The sequence below is a fragment of the Podarcis vaucheri genome (genome assembly GCF_965113315.1).
Source record: "Podarcis vaucheri genome assembly, chromosome: 3".
Taxonomy (NCBI): domain Eukaryota; kingdom Metazoa; phylum Chordata; class Lepidosauria; order Squamata; family Lacertidae; genus Podarcis; species Podarcis vaucheri.
The window spans coordinates 11,327,838-11,353,842 of record NC_138761.1 but is presented as its reverse complement, the minus strand read 5'-3'; the positions used below and the strand labels follow the sequence as shown (position 1 = coordinate 11,353,842).

Genomic DNA, 26,005 nt, shown 5'->3' with positions numbered 1-26,005 from the left:
TCTTTTTTATGTTCGGTTTCAGTTCAGTACAGCGATAAGAAAAAGCTCTGCAGAGCCTCATCAACCACTTTGTCCAACGCTGCATGGAGTTTGGTCTCAGCCGTACAAAGACCCAACGTCCTGGGTCAGAACATCACCTGCACTCCACGCATCAGCATTAGCGACCACACACTTAAGGTGGGAGACGATTTTGCCTGCCTGGGTTCCACCATCAGCAGCAATGTCTTCATTGATGTAGTGCTGGACAAGCATATTGGCAAAGAAGCTGCGGCAATGGCTTGCCTCTCCAAAAGGGCATGGGAGAATGTGATGCTCACCACCAATGACATAAATTTCTGCTGGAAGCCACCCAGAGTGGCTGGGGAAAAACCAGCTAGATGAGCGGGGCATTATTATTATTATTATTATTTTGTTTAGGTAACTCTGATCCCATAATTCCCAAGATAAAAGCTTCAGCTTCTTTTTCTTCTTCTTTACAAATGCTAACTTCTTTTTCAATTCATTATATATCATTTCCCAGTAATCTTTAACCTTATTACAAGACCACTACATATGGAAAAAGGTACCTTCTTTCCCTTTGCATTTCCAGCACATATTTCAATTTTGATTTATATGTTTGCCAATCTACTTGGTGCTTGATACCATCCGTATAACATTCCCCTATAGTTTTCTCTTAAATCATAACATGCTGCAGATTTTATGTCTGTGTTCCACAGTCTTCCCCATGCCTCCATCCAACACCTTGACTTTACCCCCAAAGGCACACTGTTCCAATGTCTCCCAAGGCAGACTGATGCCAACTGCAAAGCATTTTGGTCAACCAATCTTCCTATCATCCACACCACATATGGAAAGGCATAAGACTCTTGTATTTATCACACTTTAGGACAGCCTTCCCCAACCTCGTGCCCTGCAGATATTTTGGACTACAGATTCCGTCTGCCTCAACTGGCATAGCCATCAACAAACAAACAACCCTGATCTGGTTTTCATGCTTACTCAAATCTGCTCTCACTATAATGTGTGAAATCTGTCATAGCCTTCTTGGCAAGCAGATGGGATAATCTAGGGCTAGGCTCTTGCCTCTCGTTTCTGTTGCTCCCTCTTCTCTCTGTGCAGAATCCAGACTATACACTGGGAGTAGAAAGTCAGGACAGTGTTGTCTGCTGCACGAATCCGTAAAGGTAAAGGTAAAGGGACCCCTGACCATTAGGTCCAGTCGTGGCCGACTCTGGGGTTGCGGCGCTCATCTTGTTTTATTGGCTGAGGGAGCCAGCCTACAGCTTCCGGGTCATGTGGCCAGCATGACTAAGCTGCTTCTGGTGAACCAGAGCAGCACATGGAAATGCCATTTACCTTCCCGCCGGAGCGGTACCTATTTATCTACTTGCACTTTTGTGCTTTCGAACTGCTAGGTTGGCAGGAGCAGGGACCGAACAATGGGAGCTCACCCTGTCGCATGGATTCAAACCGCAACCTTCTGATCGGCAAGTCCTAGGCTCTGTGGTTTAACCCACAGTGCCACCCACGTCCCTTCCAGAAACCAATATCAAGTGCTAAAATGTCCCTAGTCCCCTTTTTGCTCTCTGGCTGACTGATAAGGCCAGTAAGGAATGAAAGATGATTTAGGGATTCTGAAATTTCAATATTGGGAACATTGTGTGTGTGTGTGTGTGTGTGTGTGTGTGTGTGCGCACGCACGCACACATAGTGTCAACAAAATATACATGATGGAGCATTGGCACCCCTGGTGAATTGACATTTCTGTAAACTTGTGCAGGAGTTTTTGAGTCCCTATGGAATGTCTTACCAAAAAGTGAAGGCCGCTTGGACTTCCTAGCAAGAAATGGAACCTTCTATTGGTCCACCATCTCTTTCTTTAAATTTTTATTTTTAATCTTTTTTTTTTTATTAAAGTTCCAAAGAAATGGCTATATCGTTTTTTTTAAGAAGCTAAAATCATCATATGAACATAGGATGGGAAAAGTAATTATTTAATGTACTCATTTAGACAATTTATATGCCGCTTAAAATCTCTTAAGTGGTTTATGGGCATTGTAAAGCTTTGCAAATAAAGATCAAATTGCAGCAAGTGCAATGAAATGTTACAAATAAAAAACCAGATGCAGTAAACACATTATAAAAAAAAATAATCCAGCGTTTAAAACATTCCTTAGCAATTAGGGAAGGTGGGAGGACTTTTCCTATATCGTTTCAAGGGCAGTGGTAGCTCTGAAAGCATGCTTTAAACACACACCTGTGAGTTCCAGTCAATTCCTCCCTCCTGGATGTGTTTTTGTGCTTGTGTATGTCCTTTAGGTGTTAAAAGACACTGTCAGGTTCTGTTCAAAATGTGGGCACCAACTTTTGCTGAAACCCTCCTTGACTCTTGGTGCTAACTGCAAAAAAGGCATGCACAACTCTCTCTAGAAGTCCATTCGCTCACTGCCCAGGACAGCTTAATTCGGTGCTGCTTTAAAACTATTATTATTATTATTATTATTATTACCTTATCCATCTGTTGCCATTTTGCGTTCAGAATCTACTTTTGAGCAACAAGCACCAGCCTGGTGAACCGTGCTGAACTTTAGACAACCATTAATCTGTGGACTTGGGAGTAAAGAAAGCAAATTTATCTCAGGGTGGTGTGTGTTTGTGAAGGGATTCCTTTATTCCATTACCCTGCAAAACATTTGGCAAGAGCTCTGGAAAGCGAAGACATTTCCTTGGCCGTAATTCTGCTCAGGCTATAGTGGTGCTTATAGTCACACGATGCAAAGGGGGTTAACACAGTGGGTAGACAGGTCTTCCAAATTTCCAGGAGTCTCCAGCTTTCAAGAGGAGGCTGATCTGCTTTGCCTCCCCATCTCGTCCCTGACAACCTTTGGATTTTGCAGCCTTCTGATCTAACATTCTGTGCCTCCTCCCTTTTTCAGGCTCCTGGACGAACTCCCTGATTCAGTGACAAGATGGGCTCCCGCAGGAACAGACTGCAGTAAGTTGAGCCGATTGACCAACATTCTCATTCAGAAATCAACCTTCAAAGCCCGTTATGGTTTGGAATTGGAGTGCCAGAAGGATTGCCACCTTCCAGATCAAGGGTGCACAAGCTGTAGCCCTCCAGATGTTTCTGGACTACAACTCCCATCATTCCTGATCTCCGGCTGGGGCTGATGGGAGGTGTAGTCCAGAAACATCTGATGGTGCGCCCCTGTTCCAAAGGAACCTGCTTCCATTCAAAACTACTCAAATTTAGCAGCAGCAGCAATTTCTTTGGCTCACATCGGAAGCATCTCTGAGTTGGAACAGGGAAGGAAAGAAAGGTGTAGTCAACAGAGAATACAAGGATATTGTAGGCATCTGAGCAAAGTTTTGCATGGCAGCACATTGCAAATTGTGAGCAATTTGTTTTCTTTACACCTAACTACCTTGGCTGTGGCCAGGACTTCACAAGGCTAGGCTAATATTCTAGATAAAAAGGCACCGTCTATGGACATCTAATCAAGTTGAATGTTGGAAGATTCAGGATATATTATCCTGAATTAAATTCATCGAAAGATCACAGGGTGGTCTACAATATGAAAAACTCAAAAATGCATAATAAACAAAAACAATATCCCCCTTTCAGTTTAAAAGGTTGTTAACAGAGAACAACTTAATGTCTATGTACAGAGGTTGCAATTGGGTTGAACCACAGGTACTATAGGTTACATGGAAAGGGGGAGGATATTAGGATATAGTTCCATTCCACCTTAAAAGGGTCAGGAATGACTGTTGTGTATCACATGCCTGGGAGAAGAGGAATACTTTTGCAACAAAGGACACCCCAGGGATACGACTGTTGAGTTCAGATTCTGCTTGCAGGTTCCAACAGACATCTGTTTGGCCCCTGGGAGAACAGAATGCGTGACTAGATGCTCCATTGGCCTGCTCCTATTTTGTTAGGATCTTATGCTCGCAAGTGCTCTGTGTCTACCCCGAATGCTGCCTGCTTCCTTCTCTGATTTTCGTTTGAGCTACAGTGGTGCCTCGCAAGACGAAATTAATCCGTTCCGCGAGTCTCTTCGTCTAGCGGCTTTTTCGTCTTGCGAAGCAACCCTATTAGCGGCTTAGCGCTATTAGTGGTTTAGCGGCTATTAAAGGCTTAGCGGCTATTAAAGGCTTAGCGGATTAGCGGCTAAAAGGCTATTAGCGGCTTAGCAGCTTAGAAAAGGGGGGGGGAGCGGAAAAAAATCGGAACACTCGCAAGACGTTTTCGTCTTGCAAAGCAAGCCCATAGGGAAAATTGTCTTGCGAAGCAGCTCAAAAACGGAAAACCCTTTCGTCTAGCGGGTTGTCCGTCTTGCGAGGCATTCGTCTTGTGGGGCACCACTGTACATTACTGGCACAAGTCTGAAAATGAATTTATGATGCATGCGTGTGTTACTTGAGCTTATGAAACCTAGATTGCGCTCCTAGGTCCTTTGCATATCGCACATACCTCTCACCGACTCTTCTGCACTCAACAGAAAGATTAACACTACAGTCCTCAACTCAGCTCCATTACCTGGCTAGGGATTTGGTTTTTGAAGCTGTTAACAACTGCTTAAAAGCAGCAGCAGTAGTACTTTTCTACTCCGAAGTAAGTCCATTAAAGTCATTGTGCTTAGTCCCAAGAAGCTTATAGCATTACAGCCTAACCAGCTTCCCGTGTTTCGGTTCGCGTTGCCAAGTTCATGTGTTAACACTAGTTTTCACGAGGTTTCACAATTGCCCGCCACCTTTTTAGCTGGTCATGCAAATGCAGTTGGGCATGGCCATCACAGAGCTGGTGACCTCCAAGTCATTTAAGAAGAAATACTTGCTAATATATGTCTGCGTATTTCAGCCAAGGAAATGATGGGGGTTTCTCAGTTGCATCTGGCTGACCATTTTGGAAAGTCTAACGTAGGCCAGAGAGGCTTTCAGTCCAATGCAGCAAAGCTCTTGCGTCCTTAAAAAAATGTCTGACCTCTAGCAAATTGAATGTTGTGTTTCTATAGGTGAAATAGCCAGGTTTTTGAAAAATGCATCTGATTTAGCGTACAAGGAAAAGCCTGATTATGAAGCACTAAAGAAAATCCTCCTGGATGGTCTGGAACACAAAGGAGTCTGTTGCAATGGGGCACTGAATTTTGCCGCTGCCGAAAGACCTCCGAATGAATCTGCTGCTAAACACAAGAAAGTAAGTACATAGCCATTGGATTTGGTCAAGGCTGGATAAATATAACACATGTCCTGTTAAGGAATAGTTTCATTTACAACTAAATTTAGCATGTGGGGGAAAGTGAAGCTCGTGGAAGCAGTACGTATTTTTAAAAATGATACTTTTTGGAAGTTGAATTGCCAACAAAGGAAATATCACTATTTTTTTTAAGCAACAGTAACTTAATGGGTGGAGCCAGAGATTCACCATATAAGGATAAGCCTCCCCTTCTCTACTCAAGGAAGGAGCTGATGATGTAAAATGTTAAAGTACATGTTTAGGGTTGCACCTAAAGACATAATCCCATGCAATGGGGCTTCCTCTCCCCACCCCCCGTTCCCCCCAATATGCCCTAGAGTTTTTGGGGGAACCTCAGAACAGGTTTTGGGGGGGGGCTGGGGCAAGGAGAGGAAGTGCCCTTACAGATGTCCTTGTGCTAACAGGATGATTTGCTTGTCGACAGCCAAGGAAAGATTTGAGGGTTATGTTCAGAGGTTGGATGCCATCCTACAAGAGGGAAACTGCCCTAACTCCTTTTTGACCCACAGCTCTTATCTTCACTCCAAATCAGTGGTTCCCAACTTTTTTTTGGCCATGCCCCACCTGAGCATCTCTATAATCCTGATCCACACACCCCCGGTGACATATAATTCTTATTATTCAAAAAGTGAACTCCTATTCACGTGGAGGAAGCCTAAAAGTCCATTCACTATTAACAACTCATTATCAAATTGCTCCCCTTAAAAATCAAATTGCCGCCCTTTGGGGGGTATGTCTCACGTTGGGAACCATGGCTCCAAACAGTAAGACTTGTGCAAATTTCTTTGCTTCCTGTGCAGTGGGATAGTGCCAGAGTTGTTCACAAGGGACAGCTTTGTATGACAGCTGTCCCTTCAGAACGGATCAAAAGCCGAGTTGCCTTTATTGATGCAACCATTGTTCCCCTAAAATAACTTTGTTCTTTCTTTATGCTCTGGCCTTCGAGAAGCTGCTTCCCTTGAATTTTGGCGCATACTTGCTTTTTGAGTTGCACACGCTCTTCCCTTTCTGCCTCCCAGTCCTGTCAATATACAGTTAACCAACAAATAAATGCAAACCCCTTTGTTTTTAATAAACTTAGACCGGTGTAATTAGCATTATTCACAGGGCCTGATTAGGAGCGTCGGCCGGGGATATTAGTAGCCATATGAGCCCGCAGCCTTTGCTGACACAATATGGCAGGGTCAAGGCGTCGGTTCATTTTTAATATTTCTCATGAACTTTGGACTGTCAGAATGGTACATGAGCCAAAAAAATGTGGGATGCAAACTAATGCGAGTGATGGGCTGCGAGATGAATGGCGATTCAAATCCCGGCGCACAGATGGTTCTGATTTGCCGAGTTCTGTAGCTGCTGCAACTGAAGACATAAAATAGCCGCCTAGTCATAAATTAGCTCTTTGGAAGCCAAACCTTGGCACCAGAGCTTTACAACCTTCAATTAGTAGCGAAAGAAGTATTTGAATGACTCCAGTATTGACATCTGTAGGTCTGCATAGTAATCATTCCTAATAGAAGAGAATCTCTGTTTGAGGGGCTTTTGCATGGCTAATTAACTACCAGTGAGAATATGTAATTTTTTCATGATCTCCCGATTGTCACCTTTCTCTCATGATACAATTACATTTTATTGTAGCGAATGCCTTTGCAAACCCAATTGTCAGCACTATTTACATTGTGTAGAAAAGCAGAACAAAAGTTCATCTTTAATAAAAAGCTACTGGATTTTGATCTTGGTAATTACCAAGACTCTTTTTTCCCCCCAGAGTTTTATAGACTTTGGTAATTTTTTTTTTATCACTTTTACAACAAAGCAAAAAGCCATTTCTTTGACAGTAGTTTGCTTGCTGTTGTGGTCACCATTTAATCTATGCTAATTTGAGCGGTGGCTCTCTGTTTCTGCAATTTGTAGTTTTCTAAAGTTAATTGAAATATGTAAGTTTCTTTTTTTCCCCTTTTTCACAAAAGGCATCTGCTCTCTAAACTTCTGATGCTCGGCCAATTTGATTTCCCCTCGCCCATTCTTAAATGGGCAGATTTAAGAACTAGTAACTACTGCCTATTACAGTCAGAACTACCTGCGTTAAGTTGGGCTGTATATATTTTTGCTGCTAGATGAAAGGGGAAAGTGACTTGGGTTACCTCTTCTGCTTTAGACAACCATTTAGAACTTTATAAAACCAGCAGCAACAGCTACAGATAGGTAGCCGTGTTGGTCTGCCATAGTCAAAATAACAAAATTCCTTCCAGTAGCACCTTAAAGACCAACTAAGTTAGTTCTTGGTATGAGCTTTCGTGTGCATGCACACTTCTTCAGATACACTGAAACAGAAGTTGCCAGATCCTTCTATATAGTGAGAAGGTGGGGAGGGGTATTACTCAGAAGGGTGGTGGGAATGGGAGATTGGCAGATAGCTGAGATGAGCCTGTTGACGACTCTTAATGACTGCAATAGGTCTTACAGGAAAAGGCAAGGGGTGAGAAGGTGAGAAGGCAACAGCTGTAATTCAAAGTGCTCTCAGTAGTCCTAGGAATTTGCACAGATGTCCCTGCCCTGGGATTTTGACCCCCCCCCCGACATTCCCCCTTACCAAGCCATTTTGCAAACTTTGGATATTTCCCTTCATTTCAAAACTGCTTTGCTGTGTGGTTGCTGTTTGATTTATTGATGCACAACGAATCTGGACTTAGAACTATGATGCTGATGGTATTTGTGGGTCCTAGCCAGTGGTTGCGATCCAGAAGTGTTTTTTCTTCTTCAAACTCTTGACCTTTCCCAAATATCACCTTAACAATTCCACTGTTGGAGGCGGCACACTTTTGAATTCCAGCTGCTGGAAGATGTTCAGATCTTGCTTGGAGTTCCCATAAGCACTTGAGCGGCCAGGATGCTAGACTTGGTGGAAACCACTGGCACAACCCAGCAGACTCTTCTTAGGTTCTTAAACTTCTGTTCACTCTGAAAGCAACTTGCCGGGCAACACTGGGAGATGCTACCCGAGAGAAAAGCTATGGTTTTCCCAGTAGTGTGAGAGCTGGACTATAAAGAAGGCTGATCGCCAAAGAATTGATGCTTTTGAATTATGGTGCTGGAAGAGACTCTTGAGAGTCCCATGGACTGCAAGAAGATCACACCTATCCATTCTGAAGGAAATCAGCCCTGAGTGCTCACTGGAAGGACAGATCCTGAAGCTGAGGCTCCAATACTTTGGCCACCTCATGAGAAGAGAAGACTCCCTGGAAAAGACCCTGATGTTGGGAAAGATGGAGGGCACAAGGAGAAGGGGACGACAGAGGATGAAATGGTTGGACAGTGTTCTCAAAAGTTACCAGCACGAGTTTGACCAAACTGTGGGAGGCAGTGGAAAACAGAAGTGCCTGGCGTGCTCTGGTCCATGGCGTCACGAAGAGTTGGACACAACTAAACAACAACAACAACCCGAGAGAAACAAGCTTAACCCATCATCTTGCCTCAATGTGCTAGTTCTGTGATATGGATCTTGTATGTTCCATTTCCTTAGGAAAAGTCAGTTTGTTGGTCCAGCACAAGCATATTTGGCTTGCTGATGTGTATTCATTGTTTATCATAAACTTGCGGATTTGGGGCATTGTGACTGGTTCCCCTACACAGGGTGCAGAGGCCAAGGGGGAGCCTTCTTGTCTCTGTCCCAAATTCTAATAATCACTGGGCCTCAGGAAGGAGGCATGAAAGCTCTGACAGGGACCTAGAGTCTTCCTGCCTCCTTCCCAAAGCCTAGTTAGCAATTGTCCAGCTTTGGGTAGGAGATGGGAGGGCTTTAGACCTCTGTCAGATACCAGTACCTCCCTTATCTGGCTTTGGAAGGGCTGGGAAGCATCCAATTTTGGACTCGTACAAAGGTCCACCCCTGTCATAGCACATGCTAACAGGACACTTTGACCAGACGTTTTGGGGCTAGGGACTGCGAGTGTAACACAGCCACTTTGTTTAGACAAGAAGGGCAGGGTGCCAGAAGGTCATCAGTTTCTCATTTCTCCTGGGCAGGCTTTCTGCCCAATCAGGTGAAACATAGAATTGTAAAGTTGGAAGGGACCTTGAGAATCATCTAGTCCAACTTCTGGCAGTGCAGGAATATGCAGCTATCAAATCCGGGGATCGAACCTGCAACCTTGATGTTATCAGCACCAGGCTCCCACCAACTGAGCTATCCAGCCACACCCACTCTGTGTCCAGCTCCTGCGCAGGAAAACAAGTAGGGGGTCATAGAAGAATGTTTGGAAAAAGGACTATTCATCCCAATTATCCCAGTTCCAGGGTTCTGGAAAGATTTAAGTTTTCGTACAGGCTGGGTTATGGAGAGTATCCCCTGAAACTCTACCAGGCCGCTGGACAAAGCAGTTCCTTTTCCCTTCCCCCCTCTTCCATTTCCTCCAAAAGCGCAGAAATCTATTACGTTTTGTATTTAGCTTAAAACTTACCTTGGATATTGATGTCAAACAAGATGTTGCTGAACTTTGATTGCAAGAAAAGAGAGATCTGCAATAGTATTTGCTATTTGCAAGTGCATAACCCCATTTAAAGTCCACGAGCGAGGAGTGTCAATTATCACAGCTTCTGTTCCTCAGACACAGGCAGAAGTATTTTTAATGGCCAATAACAAGGTCAGGGAGAGAACTGTGCTGTTTGCAGATGACTTGAACCTCGTCCCCATCATCCTCTGAGTTTTTCGTGGAGATTTCAAATATCCTCTTTCATTAGCATGAAATGCATACCTTGCATCAGCTCAGATTTGAGAGCTGTTTCTGACTCGAGGGTATTCTAAAATATAGCGTGTTGTGAACCGTCGGCAAATAGGGAATAAAGGCAGGAAAGTCCATTTTCTGTGAAAAGCTTCAACTGCTTTTGAGTTTGAAAAGCATTGCACTTCACCCCCAATTCAGTTAACGATTGTGTAGGTGAAAATGGAGGAGCCATACAGAATACAATGAAGACGATAATCAGTTTGGATTCTGGGGGAGAAGGAGAATGAATAATCTTGTATATATTGCCACATGATCAGATTAAAAATGGCTCCAAATTAGTCTGTACTAGAAGCATTTACCTGTTAATTGTTCAAAACTCCAACCTACAAAGCCAGAAATCCCAACACATCTCTGGATGAATGGGAGACCACATACCTGATCTCAAGTACAGTGGTACCTCTGGTTATGAACTTAATTCATTCTAGAGGTCCGTTCTTAACCTGAAACTGTTCGTAACCGAGGTACCACTTTAGCTAATGGGGCCTCCTGCTGCAGCACAAATTCTTTTTCTCATCCTGGGGCAAAGTTCTTAACCTAAGGTACTACTTCCGGGTTAGCAGAGTCTGTAACCCAAAGTGTTTGCAACCCGAGGCACCACTGTAGAGATATAATACATATGGGGAAGTGGGTGGCACTGAGGTCTAAACCACTGGGCCTCTTGGGCTTGCCGATCAGAAGGTCGGCAGTTCGAATCTGTGCAATGGGGTGAGCTCCCATTGCTCTGTCCCAGCTCCTGCCAACCCTAGCAATTCAAAAGCATACAAGTGCAAGTAGATAAATAGGTACCGCTGCGGCGGGAAGGTAAACGGCGTTTCCATGCTCTCTGGCACTCGTCACGGTCCTCTGTGTGCCAGTAGTTTAGTCATGCTGGCCACATGACCCAAAAAACTCTGGACAAACGCCAGATCCCTTGGCCTGAAAGTGAGATGAGCACCACAACCCTATAGTTGCCTTTGACTGGACTTAACTGTCCAGGGGTCCTTTACCTTTACAATACCTTCTTGTTGCCATTGATGCCTGTGCATTAGGAAGAAGTGGTGCAAGGGCTACTCTATTCCCAGCGTGGAGCAGGCAAAGACTGAAGGATGTGATTGTAGTGGGAAAAGGCACCTAGTCACTTTGGCTGTTTAGATATTGAAATGTCTGTTGTGAAGCAGGCTATTCGTCGTGATGCCAGAAGTTGTACTGATGGATGCAGGCACAGGTGTTTTTAAAGCTGGAATGTGTGTGGAAGAGAGCAACCAAGATGATCAAGGGTCTGGAAACCAAGTTTTATGAGGAACAGTTTAAGGAGCTGGGTATGTTTAGCCTGGAAAAGAGCACACTGAGGGGAGACATGATAGCCAACTTCAAATATCTCAAGGGCTGCCACATGGAAGAGGGAACAAGCTTGTTTTCTCCTGCTTCAGAGGGTAGGACTCAAACCAATGGCTTCAATTTACAAGAAAGGAGATTCTGACTAATCATCAGGAAGAACTTTCTGACAGTAAGAGCTGTTTGACAGTGGAACAGACTCCCTCGGGACTTGTGTACTCTCCTTCCTTGGAGGTTTTTTGGCTGGATGGCCATCTTTCATGGATGCTTTAGTTGAAATTCCTGCCTTGCAGGGGTTGGACTAGATGACCCTCAGGGTCCCTTCCAACTCTACAACTCCATAAAAAGGGGATTGGACAAATTAACTTAGGGAAGGCCTGTCAATGGTTATCCGTCACTGTGGCTATAGACTCAACAGGTTCAGATACAACTCCCCCCCTTTATTATCTACCCTTCACTTTAAGCTCCAAGGTATAATACAAGAATTTAAAACAAATTACAGCAGCCTTTCTCAACCTGTGGGTCCCCAGATGTTGTTGGACTACAACTCCCATCACCCCTAGCTAGCAAGGCCAGAGCTCAGGGATGATGGGAGTTGTAGTCCAACAACATCTGGGGACCCACAGGTTGAGAACTGCTGAATTAAAGTCACCATCATAGGATGCGTCAGTTCACCTTATAAGCCAGGTACAGGGAAGCTGTGCCCCTCATGTTGTTGGAGTACAACTCCCAGCAGCCCAGATTATTGACCATGGTTGGTGAGGTTGATGGCAGTTAGGAGTTCAACATCATATGCAGGGCCACAGATTCCCTAGCTCTGCAGTAAGATGTACGTTGCCTTAACCTGAATATATAAGAATAAATGTATAGCAACTAAAGAAGATTCTATCCTAATTAATTTGGGGGGGGGGGGAGAGGTAAGCCTTTTCATTGCTATTGAGATTTGGAAGCCTTTGCATATTTATTACAGATCACCCAGCAATCGACCAGTAGATCCCAGTCTGTCTTTTGCCCTCTGCTCCTGTGTAAGGGAATGGGCAGGGGGAATCCACACTTCAATTGTTGCTTGAAGAGTGCAGCTCACTCAATGTATTGCTCAGTTCACCCTATTACATGTCGTTGCTGCAAGTTAAAAAGAAAATAATCCCAGGGAGGGCAACCTAGAAATTTGACAAACGATATTCTTATCAGTGAAACAACATTTTTAATGTAAATGCAGCTTCTCGGGTGGGCAGGGGGGCTGCATGACCTTTCAGGGTGCCCCGAGAGCAAGTATATCAGTATTATGGGGAAGATGAGAAATTTGTCGCCCCATTTAGGGCGGGTCAGATCACCTCACTAATGGAATAAGTAGTGATTATTTTCTCATTCCAGGCACTGACATTAATTAGAACCACCACAATAAAAACAACTTACTTAGATATAGTTAATGCAAGCTTAATTGACAGAGACTTATTGGTTTTGCATCCAGTAAAGGTTAATAACATTCATCTAAGAGTTCTTTAAGAATCCTTGGAGCAAATTTTCGCAATAAATAACGTTGCCCCTTAGGATAGCACAAGTGCAAGCACTCTGCTCAAGAGCTCAACAAAACGACTGCCCTGTGCAGTTCCAACTCGCGGTAAATGTTGGCCGTTCCTTGTGTTGGCGGATTAGTGATGCTTTTGCTAGAAGTTGCACAGAAACCATTCATTTCACACAGAAGCCGCAGTTAGTGGAACAGTAAAGCAGGAGTAGCAGCTGCACGAGTCACTCAACTTGTACATTTAACAGGTTGATTTGCCAAAGCCAGTGCCAAGGCAAGCTAAAGACGAGAAGGGAAAGGAGTTCGAAAGCAAGGACCTCTCCTATCGTAGAAGAGCCGCTGTGGGAATGAAAAGCAGCCAAGGACAAGACGAGCAGATGCTGGCTGTGCTGAGCAAGCAGCTTCAGAATGAAGCGGTGAGTTCTTAAAATGAATAAAATTGCTGCATTAAATTGTACCTGGCTTGCGGAAAACTCCTGCTTTTCTAGCTGTACATTCCCCCACTCCCTGCACATCTTGGAAAATATTAAGCGCAGGTGAGAAACGGCCGAACAAAGGTTACTTTTCCTGCAATGTACGTTGATGATTTATTATTATTATTATTATTATTATTATTATTATTATTATTATTATTAATTTATACCCCGCCCATCTGGCTGGGCTTCCCCAGCCACTCTGGGCGGCTTCCAACAAAACACTAAAATACAATAACCTATTAAACATTAAAAGCTTCCCTAAACAGGGCTGCCTTCAGATGTCTTCTAAAAGTTTGGTAGTTATTTTTCTCTTTGACATCTGGTGGGAGGGCGTTCCACAGGGCGGGTGCCACTACCGAGAAGGCCCTCTGCCTGGTTCCCTGTAATTTGGCTTCTCGCAGCGAGGGAACCGCCAGAAGGCCCTCGGCGCTAGACCTGTGTCCAGGCAGAACGATGGGGATGGAGACGTTCCTTCAGGTATACTGGACTAAGGCCGTTTCGGGCTTTAAAGGTCAGCACCAACACTTTGAATTGTGCTTGGAAATGTACTGGGAGCCAACGTAGGTCTTTCAAGACCGGTGTTATATGGTCTCGGCGTGGATGGGTGGGGGGCAGGATTTTGATGGATGCTGTGATGTTCCACCACTTTGAAATGGTACAGGCCCTTGAGAACTTAACACGTTCCCCTTTTCACACTCATTTAAACCAATATGACCAGTTAGTATAGTATAGCTTCTCATGTTCTAACTGCTAGGTCTTCTGAAATTTAGAATGGTTAATGATTGTTTTTCCCCCTGCTAACTGGGGCTGACTTGCTGTTGCCCATTAAAGCCCTTACCAATGCAAGTATTCTGCACATATCTGGGTAAACTCTAAAAGCATTTACTATGTGCCCTGGCCCACACATACACAAGGAAGAGAGAGGAAGGCTGAAAAGCAGTTACCACACATAAAGGCTTTGTAAGCCCAGGGGTAGTGGCACTGCTTCTGCGGGCAGCCCCCGCCCCTGAGCCCTTTTGTTCTCCACTAAAAGCGGAACAGAATTAAGATGACCCTCAGGGACCCTTGCAACTCTACAATTCTGTTACTTCAAAGGCGTTCGCCCCGAACTTGCATATACACCTGTGTCACCTTAATAGATCTTCCTATGAACTACGTTCTCCCCGAGGCAAGAAATGTGTTACTTTAAAGCCAGCTGCTGGTTGCATTCTCGCCACCCCCTTACTCTAAAGGCTTTTACTACTGGCTAGTTCTGTTTGTTCTTCCTAGCCCGCTAAGACTGGAGGAAAGCCAGCTGGAGCCACAACCGATGTTTACAGAAGGAAGTTAGTCAAGGTGAGTTCAGCAGGCAGCTTGAAGCATCTGTGATGCTCATAGGCTACTGAGCCAGGTTCAGGGTTCTATTAATATGTGAAGCCCTGAGCAACTTGGGCCCAAGATACCTCAAGGACCACCAGAGCCCTTCTTTCCCAGCTCAATCACTGAATTATCCAGGAGTGCTGTTAATTGTCCTGCAAGTTTCATAACCCTGACTTGTTTCAACTAGAAGTTGGTATGTAACACTGAGAAAGCTGGAGGAAACGTAAAACCATAGGGACTTATATGCTGATATAGTGGGAGTGCTGAATGTAGAAAGATTGACTGAATAGGTGTAACACCCCCCACTTGCCTTGTAAAAATTTTTGATGGCATTCCCTTATCTGGAAGTTCTGTATTTTGGCTATCGTTTCTGTTGTTGGGCTGAAAGAGAAGTCATAGCCCAAAACTGGACTGTCAATCTATTCCTGTAAGGTGTCTTGGTGCTCAGCATACAGCTTTATTACAGAAGCTGGCTAAACAAATTCAGTCTTCAAGAGATCCAAACAAGGAGGATTACTTTGTAGGACAATGGTATGGCTTTATGCAATGGGCTCTCTGAGAAAAGAATAACTGAGATAATGGACATAGAAAAGCTGTTAGAGATTATAAATGTATCTCGTGAATTATTACACTTAGTCAATTATCTTTGTACCATGAGTTTATTATTATTATTATTATTGTACAAAAAAGTCATTTAAATATTTGTTCTTATGCAGATCTGTTGAAGATATGTGTAGATTTGTTTTCTGCTTCCTTCTCAGAAACCACAACCTATCTGCAACACCTTCTGGCAAATTGAGGAAAAATCCATAGGAAATGGAGTTACATATTCTGAAGCCTTTCAACCAGAACGCTTTCAGACTTCGACTAGCTCTTCTATATGCAGCACTTTGGAGTCTGGACTTCATGAGGCGTCTGGACTTCGTAAAGAATTGTACCAATACACGATAACCATCATTGTCCTCTTCTTCTTAATACTGCTTTCTGTGTATTTTCTTTGATATCATGTCTAATGTGTTAGCATTCTTAAGACTGTACATTTACATAGTTACAGGCTTCTGGAATTCCACTTCAGACTTTCTTCATAGACATTTTCAGTGTTATTGGCTGGAATGGTTTTTCAAAGCAAGGTGAGTTGTTACAAAATTAAAAATCAATAAAGTACTTGAATTTTGCTTACAGTATTTTCCAAGGTATTTATTACAAAGAATAATTCCCCCTCCCCTAATTTTTAACTCAGACACTGGAATTGTTCCCCCCCCCCCGGCTAAGTATCAAGAGACACTGGTATCTGAGAGATTTAAGTATGCGCACGACAGTAACTTTGCAGCAAAGACTCCTAAAAGAAGACAAGCTAATTTCAATTGTATTTTGAAACCCTAACTTAAGCTAATACAGAAACAGTTCCAATTATCCGGGAACTACGTTGCTTTCCTTACCTTGTTACAATATGGACATTCACCAAATATGACATTAAAACTTTGCCGACTGGAAGGAAGTCCACGCAGCCACTACAGAGAAATGCATGTTATTAGGTAAGTCCCAGGAAGACTCAAAAGAATAGGCCTCAAATACAGCAAGCTCCCTTACTATTCAAGTCCTTAAATCATGTTGCCCAGTCTCACTCTCCAGGTGGCTGCTCACAGCATGAGTTTTTGAATAGCAGGACAGAGAAAGCAAAGCTTGGTGTAACTGGTTGTCCTCATTTTTAGGAAACAAACCTACCCCCATCGTCTGAGTAGAAGATCTCAAGAAATATCTAATTCTGCCCCCAATCTATTTGCCAACTGCCAAGCTGAGCATATTTGGCCACACTTGGTCCTGGTGAGAACAAAAGTGGCTGCTTCTCCCCTAAGTATTGTCCCTAAAGGTAAAGGTAAAGGGATCCCTGACCATTAGGTCCAGTCGTGGCCGACTCTGGGGTTGCGGCGCTCATCTCGATTTATTGGCCGAGGGAGCCGGCATACAGCTTCTGGGTCATGTGGCCAGCATGACTAAGCCGCTTCTGGCGAACCAGAGCAGCGCACGGAAACGCCGTTTACCTTCCCGCCGGAGTGGTACCTATTTATCTACTTGCACTTTGACGTGCTTTCGAACTGCTAGGTTGGCAGGAGCAGGGACCGAGCAACGGGAGCTCACCCTGTCGCGGGGATTCGAACCGCCAACCTTCTCGTCGGCAAGTCCTAGGCTCTGGTTTAACCCACAGCAGCACCCTATCAGTAAACTAATCAACAGGGATCTTTTAAGGATCCTTAACCTCCATTTTGGCACACACTACTCAAGACCAAGTATATGGTCCAGGCTATTCAGTTTTGTGATCTTTTGCATTTTCCTTTGCAGCACAACATTCCTGTGTTGTGAGTCTTAACCCAAAATTTTGAAATTTCACACATCTGTGGTGAAACATGTTTATATGTTTGTGTGTGGATGTGGGCACTGGAGGCTGCAGGAAAATGCCTCCTGTCCAATAACAGTACAAAAGAGCACCCGTATGATTGCACCCACCCATCAATTTTCCGTTCCATAATCCTAGAACGCTACCGTAAATTGCTCTACCTCATATAAACAAGCTTGATGGAAAGGCTGGCCACAGCGGGGGTCGTCACAGACTTGGTCTGGAATAGTCCCATCAAGACGGTAAGCGTAGCAGATCCCGCAATCCATAGAGAAGTCCTAAAAAACATGGGACGCAGCTTGAGCACATAGAATAAAGCATGTCAACTTGTTTCACCCATTTTAAACAGTTACATTTGTGGTTGGCTTATTTTTTATAAGGAAATGTACAAGAGTATGACAATTTATTAAGGACTAAACTTTAAAATTGTTATCAGCTGAAGGCATCCCCCAAATAATTAGAAAATGCTTTTTTACCCTTTATTTTTAATACATTTATCCGTAGGTAGCAGATATTATCCCTTTACTTGAGCACAGAGGGAAATGTGAAATGGTCATTTGTTAGAACAGGGGTGGCCAGTGTCTTCCACCCTCCAACTATGAGCTGGCATGGCCTGTGATCAGGCATGATAGGAGCTGTAGTCTGTCTATTTTAAGACATCAGGATACAAGGGAAGTGTGCTTCTCTCTTCCCTTTTACTCATGCTTCGTTAATCAGATGACAATCACTCAAAGAATGACCGAAGCAATGATTACCCTGAGAAGATACTGAGATTAAAGTGTTGCCTTAATGGTGCCAACCCACAAATATTAAGAATATTTCTCCAGAATGCATATTATGAGATACCAACAGATTGAAGAGCTTGGTCCTTGGTTTACCCCAGGTATTCGGTTTCAATTGGCTTTGAACTAGTGACCATCTTGCGGAAAATCGTTGGTGTGGAAATTTTCCAATTAAGAGTGAAGTATCATTACATTATCACTAGGTGTGCAATGTGTTTTGAGCTTTAATCATGTCCTTATTAGGAATAAAACTCAATGAATTTTTGACAATCATGCAACAAGCCTTTATTATAAATTGTATTTGGTTTCTTTTTATTGTGAACTGAACTGAGTTCTACAGTTATAGTGCAGTATACAAATTTTTAACATAATAAATAAATAATAATTTATTATCTTCTTTTGTACTCTTTCATATTTCAATTTTTTCTTACTGAGACAAGGTAAACCTTTTAACAAATCTTTAAAACTTATGAAGTGAAGCTTATTTTGGATGTCTTGATCACATGTATTAATGCTCCTATTATTTTGTTATGCTACAGAATTCCCTTTTGCCATGGTATGCAAAATATGAACATAATAACCACAGAGCAACTTACAGATTTTTCTAGAGCTTCTCGAGATGGAAAATCAATTTCTAAAACCTCTTTCAAATTTTGTAGTAAACTGAGTTCTGGATCCCTGAAAAGAAGAAGGAAAATAAAGTATCAGCACTCCCAACAAAGCTATGAACTAAATGTCTACAACCAAACACACTTACCACAGGTGTATGTTGCTGTTCAGCTTGACTTTCAAGGGATTTACCACTGAAAATAAAAATCATATGTGTTGGCACTACTCCCAAGAGTATTCTATGAACAGACTTCCTTCAAAGGGGACAATGGGGACTGGAGGAGAAGGAGGGCAGCTACATCCTAAATTTTGTGCTGTTTTTTATTATTTATTGAATTTATTTATCTCAGTTTTACATCATAAATATGCAAAATGCATAACAGTCATAATAAAAACAATAACACCTCCAGGCTGCCTGATTCAGCAGAGAATGAATTCTCAATTATCAGGCGTGTTTTTATTTTTCTGTGCATACCCTACTTTTCTGCATATTGGCTCACAAGGCAGCTGGATATGTAAGTCCATGCACTGCAAGGTTAGGCATGCTGCATATAACACATCATGTAACTGGGCACCCTGTATTTTGCACTGTTGATTTTAAGTAAACTTGCAATGCAAGGCACAAGGTTTACAGACATTAAATGTTTAGTTATTACATCTCTGAACGACACTTACAAGAAAGCCCAATCATAGATGCCATGGGATTTTCAGGAAGCCTGCAGAGTGCAGACCACGGGAGATATTATTTGCAGAATGAAAGAACACTCACGGAAACCCATGAAAATTTCACTGAAATTTGTCCTCCACTTTGAATACCTTTTTTTTATTACTTAATAGAGAATGGTAAAAGAACAAAAACAAATCCCTGTCCCGCTCTAAAAACAAACATTTCCAGCACATCACTAGTATTCACTGTATACTACTCTGATCTTCTTGGGGATTAAGATCTGGATATAAATTATTTTAAACAGATATTGCCCATGGATCTATATAGGGTCCTCTGTCTTTTTAACTTGCTTATAATAATGCAGAGTTTGAGGGAAAGAGTCACGAGATGGCAAAGTCTGTGGATGATAGTAAATTTTTCACTATTTAAGTAGCTCTCCAATTTGGCTGAACAGGCTAGTAAAATGGCAAGTGCAGTTCAAACTAAATAAGTGCAAGTCGATGCACACTGAGGTAAAAACTCCTAATTTCACAGATATGCTGACAGGGGCTTAATAGGCAATGACTGCAACCTCAACGAAAAAAATCAGCTCAAAGTAAGCAACTGCTGTGAAAAGGCAAATTCCATTTGGTGGATCATAGGAAAGGGACTGAAAATGAAACTGCCAATTCCATAATGACATTATACAAATATATTGACACAACTGGAAACAACTCAGCTTTGAATAAATCTTAGGGCGTATTAGTCACCAGAAACCCATCTGCCTTTGGCCAAACCTTAGTTCCCAGGCTTTTACTGCAGCTTTTTTCAATGGATTGAGAACTGACATGCAGCCCACCAAGAAAGACATGGGGCGCAGTATAGCTTTCTGTAGCACTGCAGCTAAATTCATCTTATAGAACAGGCTGGCAATATATTAAACAGTGCAAAATTGTTTTGTAATGTATTGAATCTTCAACGTTTTTCCGAGCAACACACGCACACACAATTTTCAAAAAATTAAGGTCAATGGTGTGATTCTAGTTTGGTCTGCCTGAAACAAGTAGACTCAATTTAGTATAAAGTTAACCTGCGGTAAGCATAAAGTGATATACACTGCAACAGAAAAGCTATTATGATTGACAAAATGGATTTTTAAATAGGAGTCATCCTACCGTGGTCTGCTCCAAGAAAGTAACACTCAGGAAGCATGGTGGGGTGTCGGGGATCTACCTCTATATTAATTGAAATGTTGTTTCCTGGAACAGACATGCAGATGAACAGAGCTATAACTACATATAGTTTCATCCTTACTCAACTAAACTTCACACACACACAAAAGGAATCTGCAAGAGCAATCTTAATTTAGGCTTTGAGTCCCAAACATGGTGCTGGTCATTTCTAAAAACAATACATCAGACCTTTTCTTCAGTTTTAACATTTGCTACTACGAAAGTTACTAGCTTCAAATTGTTTTATCCATTTCACATGCTTTGCTTTCCCATTTCTTATTTAGATTTTTTTTTTATTCATTAGGCTTACATTAGCTAGTTGCTTCATTGGTCAGAGGTATCGATTAAAACTACTTTTAATCAATTAAAATACCACCAAATTATTCAAATAGCAGGTGCAATTTTTTAAAAAGTTAAATACTTTTTAATTCACATGTCCACAAAAGCTATGGAAGGCAGGTAGAATCTTGAAAGAGGCAAGCAACGAGTCTTCTGTGACAGCACTTGCTGTGACATTTGCATGCACCATCTAAACACCAAGGGATGGTTATGCTTTAATCCTACTGAATTCTATGGGACTTGAAAGTTAGTCGAGGAACTTGCAATCTAAATTCTGACACATTGTGATTTGATACTGCGCTGTTCGTGAAACGATGTCAGATTTAATAGCTGATATTAATCAATGTGTTCTGTTTTAAAGCCACATTTTCACATGAAAACTAATAATTTTAAACGTCTTGCATTTCCGTTTCTGTGATCTCCATTAACCTGAAGTCAACATGGAGTTGTCCTTTTTATTCTTACCAACGGCAATCCTTCGCATTGTGGCACTCCGTGTGGGTTTTTCTGGCTCAAGTACCCAGGTCTTCTCATCAATTTCATCTAGAGCATTCCAAAACTCCTTCAATGACTCTAATGCTGCCAAGAACTGACTGTGAATGCTTAATAAGGAGCTCTGAGAGAGAAGGAAATTGTAACAAATTTTATAGATGGCACTTTACCAACAGCAATACAGAATAGCTTTTTAATAACAGCCTGTTCCAACATTTTAAAGTCTAGCATACATCCAACAGTAAAATATGTGGCGGGGGGGGGGGGGAAGACTGGAATTTCCCCCAAAACACTTTAGAGTTTTGAACAGGCCACACAAATCCTGCATTTTTGAGCTATGCTATGAGTCACCTTTCAAACTATTTAAAAAAAGGGGGGGATCCAATGCAAAGTATTCCATGCTGAAAGCAGGGGAAACATGGCTTATTTCTCAAAGCTATTTTTAAAATTCATTTTTAACTCATAACAAATGGATTCAGTGGTCAATAAAAAAACAAGCACCAAGAATATCTGATCTTTACCTCTGAGAACATCAGGTTTGCATTGCAAGGCCTCTAACACATACAGCACAACACAATTAACATCAAGTGATTTAGAATACCAGGAAGCCTAGAAATATGCTGCAATTAAAGGAATCCCGTTACAACTGTATCCAGTATAATCTTCTGCCAATAATGGGGGATTGGGGGGGGGGACTAACTAAAATGTGTGCTAAGAACCAACTGCTGACTCACATTTCAGCAGGAAGAGAGAGAGAGAAACTTGTGTGGTTGCTCTCCTGTTACATTTAACACACTTTTAAATTAGACTCTGGGAGACCCCAGGGTCCTTTTGGCAAAATTAGGAGGGACATCTGGCAGAGCCCGTATATCACCAAATTGTATAATGTCAGAGTTTATACATGTATATATAAATTTCATTACAGTACAGCAGCAAGGTATTGTAGGTGTGTGGTATTATTATTTTTAACAGAGTTATGTAGTATTCAATTCTAAAGCACCATGAACTGAAATTATATCTTCTAAGAGTAAAGAACAAATATGGGTCTTTTAGCCAAAGTGTCAAAAGGCAAAAATGAAGTTTTGGGTGTTGCAAAAATTGCTTAGATGCCGTTTTTTGTTGTTACTTGAAAAATATTGAAAAAAGGAAGGGCAGAGCTTGAGAAAGAAAATGTTGGATTTTCCCCCTACTGTTATTAAATTATATTAAAGTGAGAAAGCACTTAAGCAGAAAAGTGTGAATACTGCCAATCTCAAAATGTAACGCTTATTATCTTTAAAAGCATTTTGTTACTTTTATAATACCTGAAGTGATATAATAGTGTCAGTCACTTAACCAGATCTTAGAGCATAATATCTTCATCTTAAGTACTATTATTTCCAGTATTTTAATAATTTTCACACTGTCTTGGAATGTGATCTTTTGTGCTCTGATGACACTTAAATTAATAGCATAATTTTCTGGTACTTGCAACAGATGCTTTCCATTTTGATTTTTCACATTTCCCTACATCACATACAGATAAATCCTCTAATAATCATTTTTATCTTTATCTTTAGGGAATTCAAAGGGTTTCCAGTAGAAATAAAGAAACATCAAGGGATTAGAATCCACAGATACATTTTGAAATCCAATTAATTTTAATACTAATTGCAATTTTTCGATGATGTTCCTTAAAAGGTGGCCAAATCTTTTCTTAAAGTGATCTGCTCATCTGATCTTATTTGCATGCTTCATTGATGTTGCCAACTGACTTTCCATATGCATATCTAAATCTCTATCTGAAAATCAGCTGCATTACTTTGTCATGCAAATCATGGAAGGATTTATCATCCATTTTATACTTCAACCAGTTTATTTCTGAACATTTCCCCTTTAAGCAATTTGCATGGATTCCATTTTTATCTGTGACAAGATACTTGGTAAAGGAATAAAGAGTGACTCTGCTGCTTCGTGATTTTAGATGGACAAGTTACAGTGAAACTCTGGTATGAGCCACCGGATGGCATTGATTTGTCTCAAGAGACAATGGAAGTGTGTGCCTTCGAGGGTTAAGTCAAACTGTTGGAGAGTTACAGCTCCTGCTGTGGCTGTAGAGACCAGTAGCGGAGAGAGATGTTTTGTTGCAGCTGGGGCAGATGAAAGTATGCGGTTGCGCAGATGCACAAGCCAGTGGTCATTCCTCATCTGGTCACTACTGTAGATGCATGACCTGACTGATTGTCTCCAGGTGCTGTGGTCATCTGCAAGGGATTCCCACAAGGGGGGGGGTAATGTTGCTAGCCTTCATGTCCCATTTGCAGACATCTTTGTAATGCAGAGTTAGTCAGACAACAGGCCTGGTGCATGAAGCCAGCTCCACAGAAATCATGTCATTGGGGATCCTGCCAGCTTCCATTCTGTGGACCTGATCCAGCCTTTGTAAACGTCGCTGGGAAAGAAGTGTGAATATGCTGGGGATGCGGGCTTGAGAGAGCTCATCTTTGTTTGAGACTCTGTCTTGCAATGTGATGCTCAACATCTCTCACTGCCCATCTCTCACTTCCATAAAGCTCAACATGCCAGCCTGGTAGACCTTCATCTTGGTATTGGTTGTTACCATCACATTCTCCCAGACCCTTTCAAATGCAATGCTAATGACCAATCACCAAATACAGTATTAAAAATGACAAGCAGCACAGAGCAAGTCCCAATAGTACAAGCCAAAGGAAACTAATGCTACCAATTCCCAAACATCCAACAGAATTTAGTTTCTCTTTTCTCACAAAATGATCTAGTGCAACTTAAAAGCCTTTCCAGGAGCAGATGATGTATTCTGCATACAGAATGTCATCTTTGGATTCCACCAACTGATTTATTATTATACCTGCAAATAAAGCTGACTTATACAAAATAAATGGGGGGGAATTTAGTTGCATTTTTTTTTAAAAAGAATATGAACAAGCAAGGACCCACAACAAAACGTTGTTAATTATCTCCAGCCCCCCAACAAGAGCGCTCTTTCGAGGGCTCCAGACTGTAGCGCTGTTTGGGACTGACAGACGTTCCTGGAGAGTTTGAAAGAAAAGCACATCCCATTTTTATTTTCCCCCAGCCCTCTATTAGCACAGGGAAGCAAGCATTTTAACTTCGAAATATACATCTGCCTGTCCTTCATCACCATCTCCGGGGTACTGTAAGATGGAGCCTTTTAGGAACCAGAAGGCAAATTTGGAAATTTGAGGGTGTGTCATTGGTGCCCGGGGAAAGGGCATCTGTATCAGCCACCATCACTCAAAAGACAGAAGCTCTTTGCACCTCTGCTGTGTTCAGAACAGAGGGGTGGGGTGTTGGGTGTTGGATTTGGCTCTCCAATCCTGGCATCTGTTGAAATATTGGCATGCTTAAGGATCATGTTCGGTTTAGGAGTAGCTGAGCCAGTGCAAACAGGAACTGAGCAAGAAAAGCGAACTGCACCATTTCACTTTCAATTTTTTCTTATTTAACACTTATTTGAAATCTTTAAGACAATTAGTTTTCTGTTAATTATGTTGCTTTGAATGTGTACTTTATGTTTGACTTTTTTCAGTGATTTGGGATTGTTTTATTTGATGTTTTAATGTGTTGTAAACTGGTTTGATTTTTTCCCCCCTTAAAAGTATAAAGCAGTATAATAATGATTACAATTATAAGGCACCTAATATTTTATAAGCAAGCACTGGAGCAGCTGCTCCTTCACTACACAGTTGATGGGGCCAGGAAGTGCAATCTCCCACTGGCTCCTGGTGACCTCACCGGCGCTAGAAGCCAGAGTATATTCATACCTTAATCTCTTCTGTCCCAAGACAACTAACAGTTAAAGAGTGCTGCTGTCTTACAAGGTGGAGGAAGGCAAAGTGATAGGCAGATGGCCAATGCTGGGCTCAGATCATGGTGGTAAAATAAAACTCTTGAAAGATACTAAGTATCTGGCTCTTTCCACACACAGAGAGAGATTCAATAAATACCCGTATTTAGAAATTAGCGCTATCCACATGTTACTCACATGTAAAGCACTTTTAGCCCTGTTCCAACCCCAGGTTTTCTACCTGAAGCAACTAGATGTTCTGTGCAGTTGTCTGCAGAGAAGTTCAAATGTGTGACCACCTCCTCACACTTTTCTTGTACTCCTGCTGTGCTATATAGCGCTAGAAGATTGCCAGCCCCACACCACTGGAAGTGTGAGTAGAAAAAGATGGAGAAAGAGAAAAAGAAAACATTGAAGGACAGTGAAAAGGGGCATTTATTTTGTTTTTGAATCTCATGGCATGCATCCTCCCCAACGCTTAACCCACTTCAGGATACTGTCCTCCTTTTGAGGGGCAGGGAGAGGTGTTTTTCAATAGACTTTCTTGCATTCCTTACCTCAACTACAGACAATCAATCAACTCAAGTCTCCCTCCGACCTGGTATCTTTAGAGTGTCTCCCACGCCTCTTTTTGTCAGGTAGCTTTTGGGGTCTTTTAAAAATTCATTTTCTTTTCATTTACAATCTTATTTACTTCTGCATTCATAGCAAGTACCCGAAGCACACAGTTTGCTTCCAAACTGATCACTTACTAGACTAATAATTGAATTCACTATTTAGAGGAAATGATGTAGCAGAGTGTCTAAAGTTTTTGCTCTCTCCCTCTTGCTTCCTCAAGGTTCCCCCCCCCCCAAAAAAAAAACCTGTTATGGCTTAAGGGATGCAGTTGTTCATCCTGGCAACATTCATCTGCAAGTTTCAAACTGCATCTTGCAACACAAATACACAGATTTTAGATGCTTCAGT

The 26,005-nt window shown here is 42.1% G+C and overlaps 2 protein-coding genes and 1 long non-coding RNA gene across 4 annotated transcripts in view; 2 read left to right on the top strand and 1 right to left on the bottom strand.

Moving 5' to 3' along the window:
* VRK2 (VRK serine/threonine kinase 2) overlaps nucleotides 1–15,899 on the top strand; it is a 69,169-nt gene extending 53,270 nt beyond the window's left edge. The window contains exons 10-14 of the mRNA XM_082217691.1: nucleotides 2,937–2,995; nucleotides 5,022–5,203; nucleotides 13,132–13,299; nucleotides 14,629–14,694; nucleotides 15,480–15,899. Coding sequence (XP_082073817.1) covers nucleotides 2,937–2,995; nucleotides 5,022–5,203; nucleotides 13,132–13,299; nucleotides 14,629–14,694; nucleotides 15,480–15,719 — 715 coding nt within the window. The 3' untranslated portion in view covers nucleotides 15,720–15,899. The remainder of the gene's footprint in view (nucleotides 1–2,936; nucleotides 2,996–5,021; nucleotides 5,204–13,131; nucleotides 13,300–14,628; nucleotides 14,695–15,479) is intronic.
* Nucleotides 1–26,005, top strand: part of LOC309529748 — a 537,650-nt gene that overhangs the window by 355,442 nt on the left and 156,203 nt on the right. The window lies entirely within an intron of this gene.
* The window catches only part of FANCL (FA complementation group L), a 46,198-nt gene continuing 35,875 nt past the window's right edge, over nucleotides 15,683–26,005 (bottom strand). For both annotated transcript variants that reach the window (XM_082217822.1, XM_082217823.1), the window contains 7 exons: nucleotides 21,187–21,337; nucleotides 20,326–20,409; nucleotides 18,653–18,698; nucleotides 18,492–18,573; nucleotides 17,275–17,391; nucleotides 16,158–16,229; nucleotides 15,683–15,825 (listed from right to left, as the gene is read on the bottom strand). In XM_082217822.1, the coding sequence (XP_082073948.1) occupies nucleotides 15,790–15,825; nucleotides 16,158–16,229; nucleotides 17,275–17,391; nucleotides 18,492–18,573; nucleotides 18,653–18,698; nucleotides 20,326–20,409; nucleotides 21,187–21,337 (588 nt within the window). In that variant the 3' untranslated portion in view covers nucleotides 15,683–15,789. The remainder of the gene's footprint in view (nucleotides 15,826–16,157; nucleotides 16,230–17,274; nucleotides 17,392–18,491; nucleotides 18,574–18,652; nucleotides 18,699–20,325; nucleotides 20,410–21,186; nucleotides 21,338–26,005) is intronic.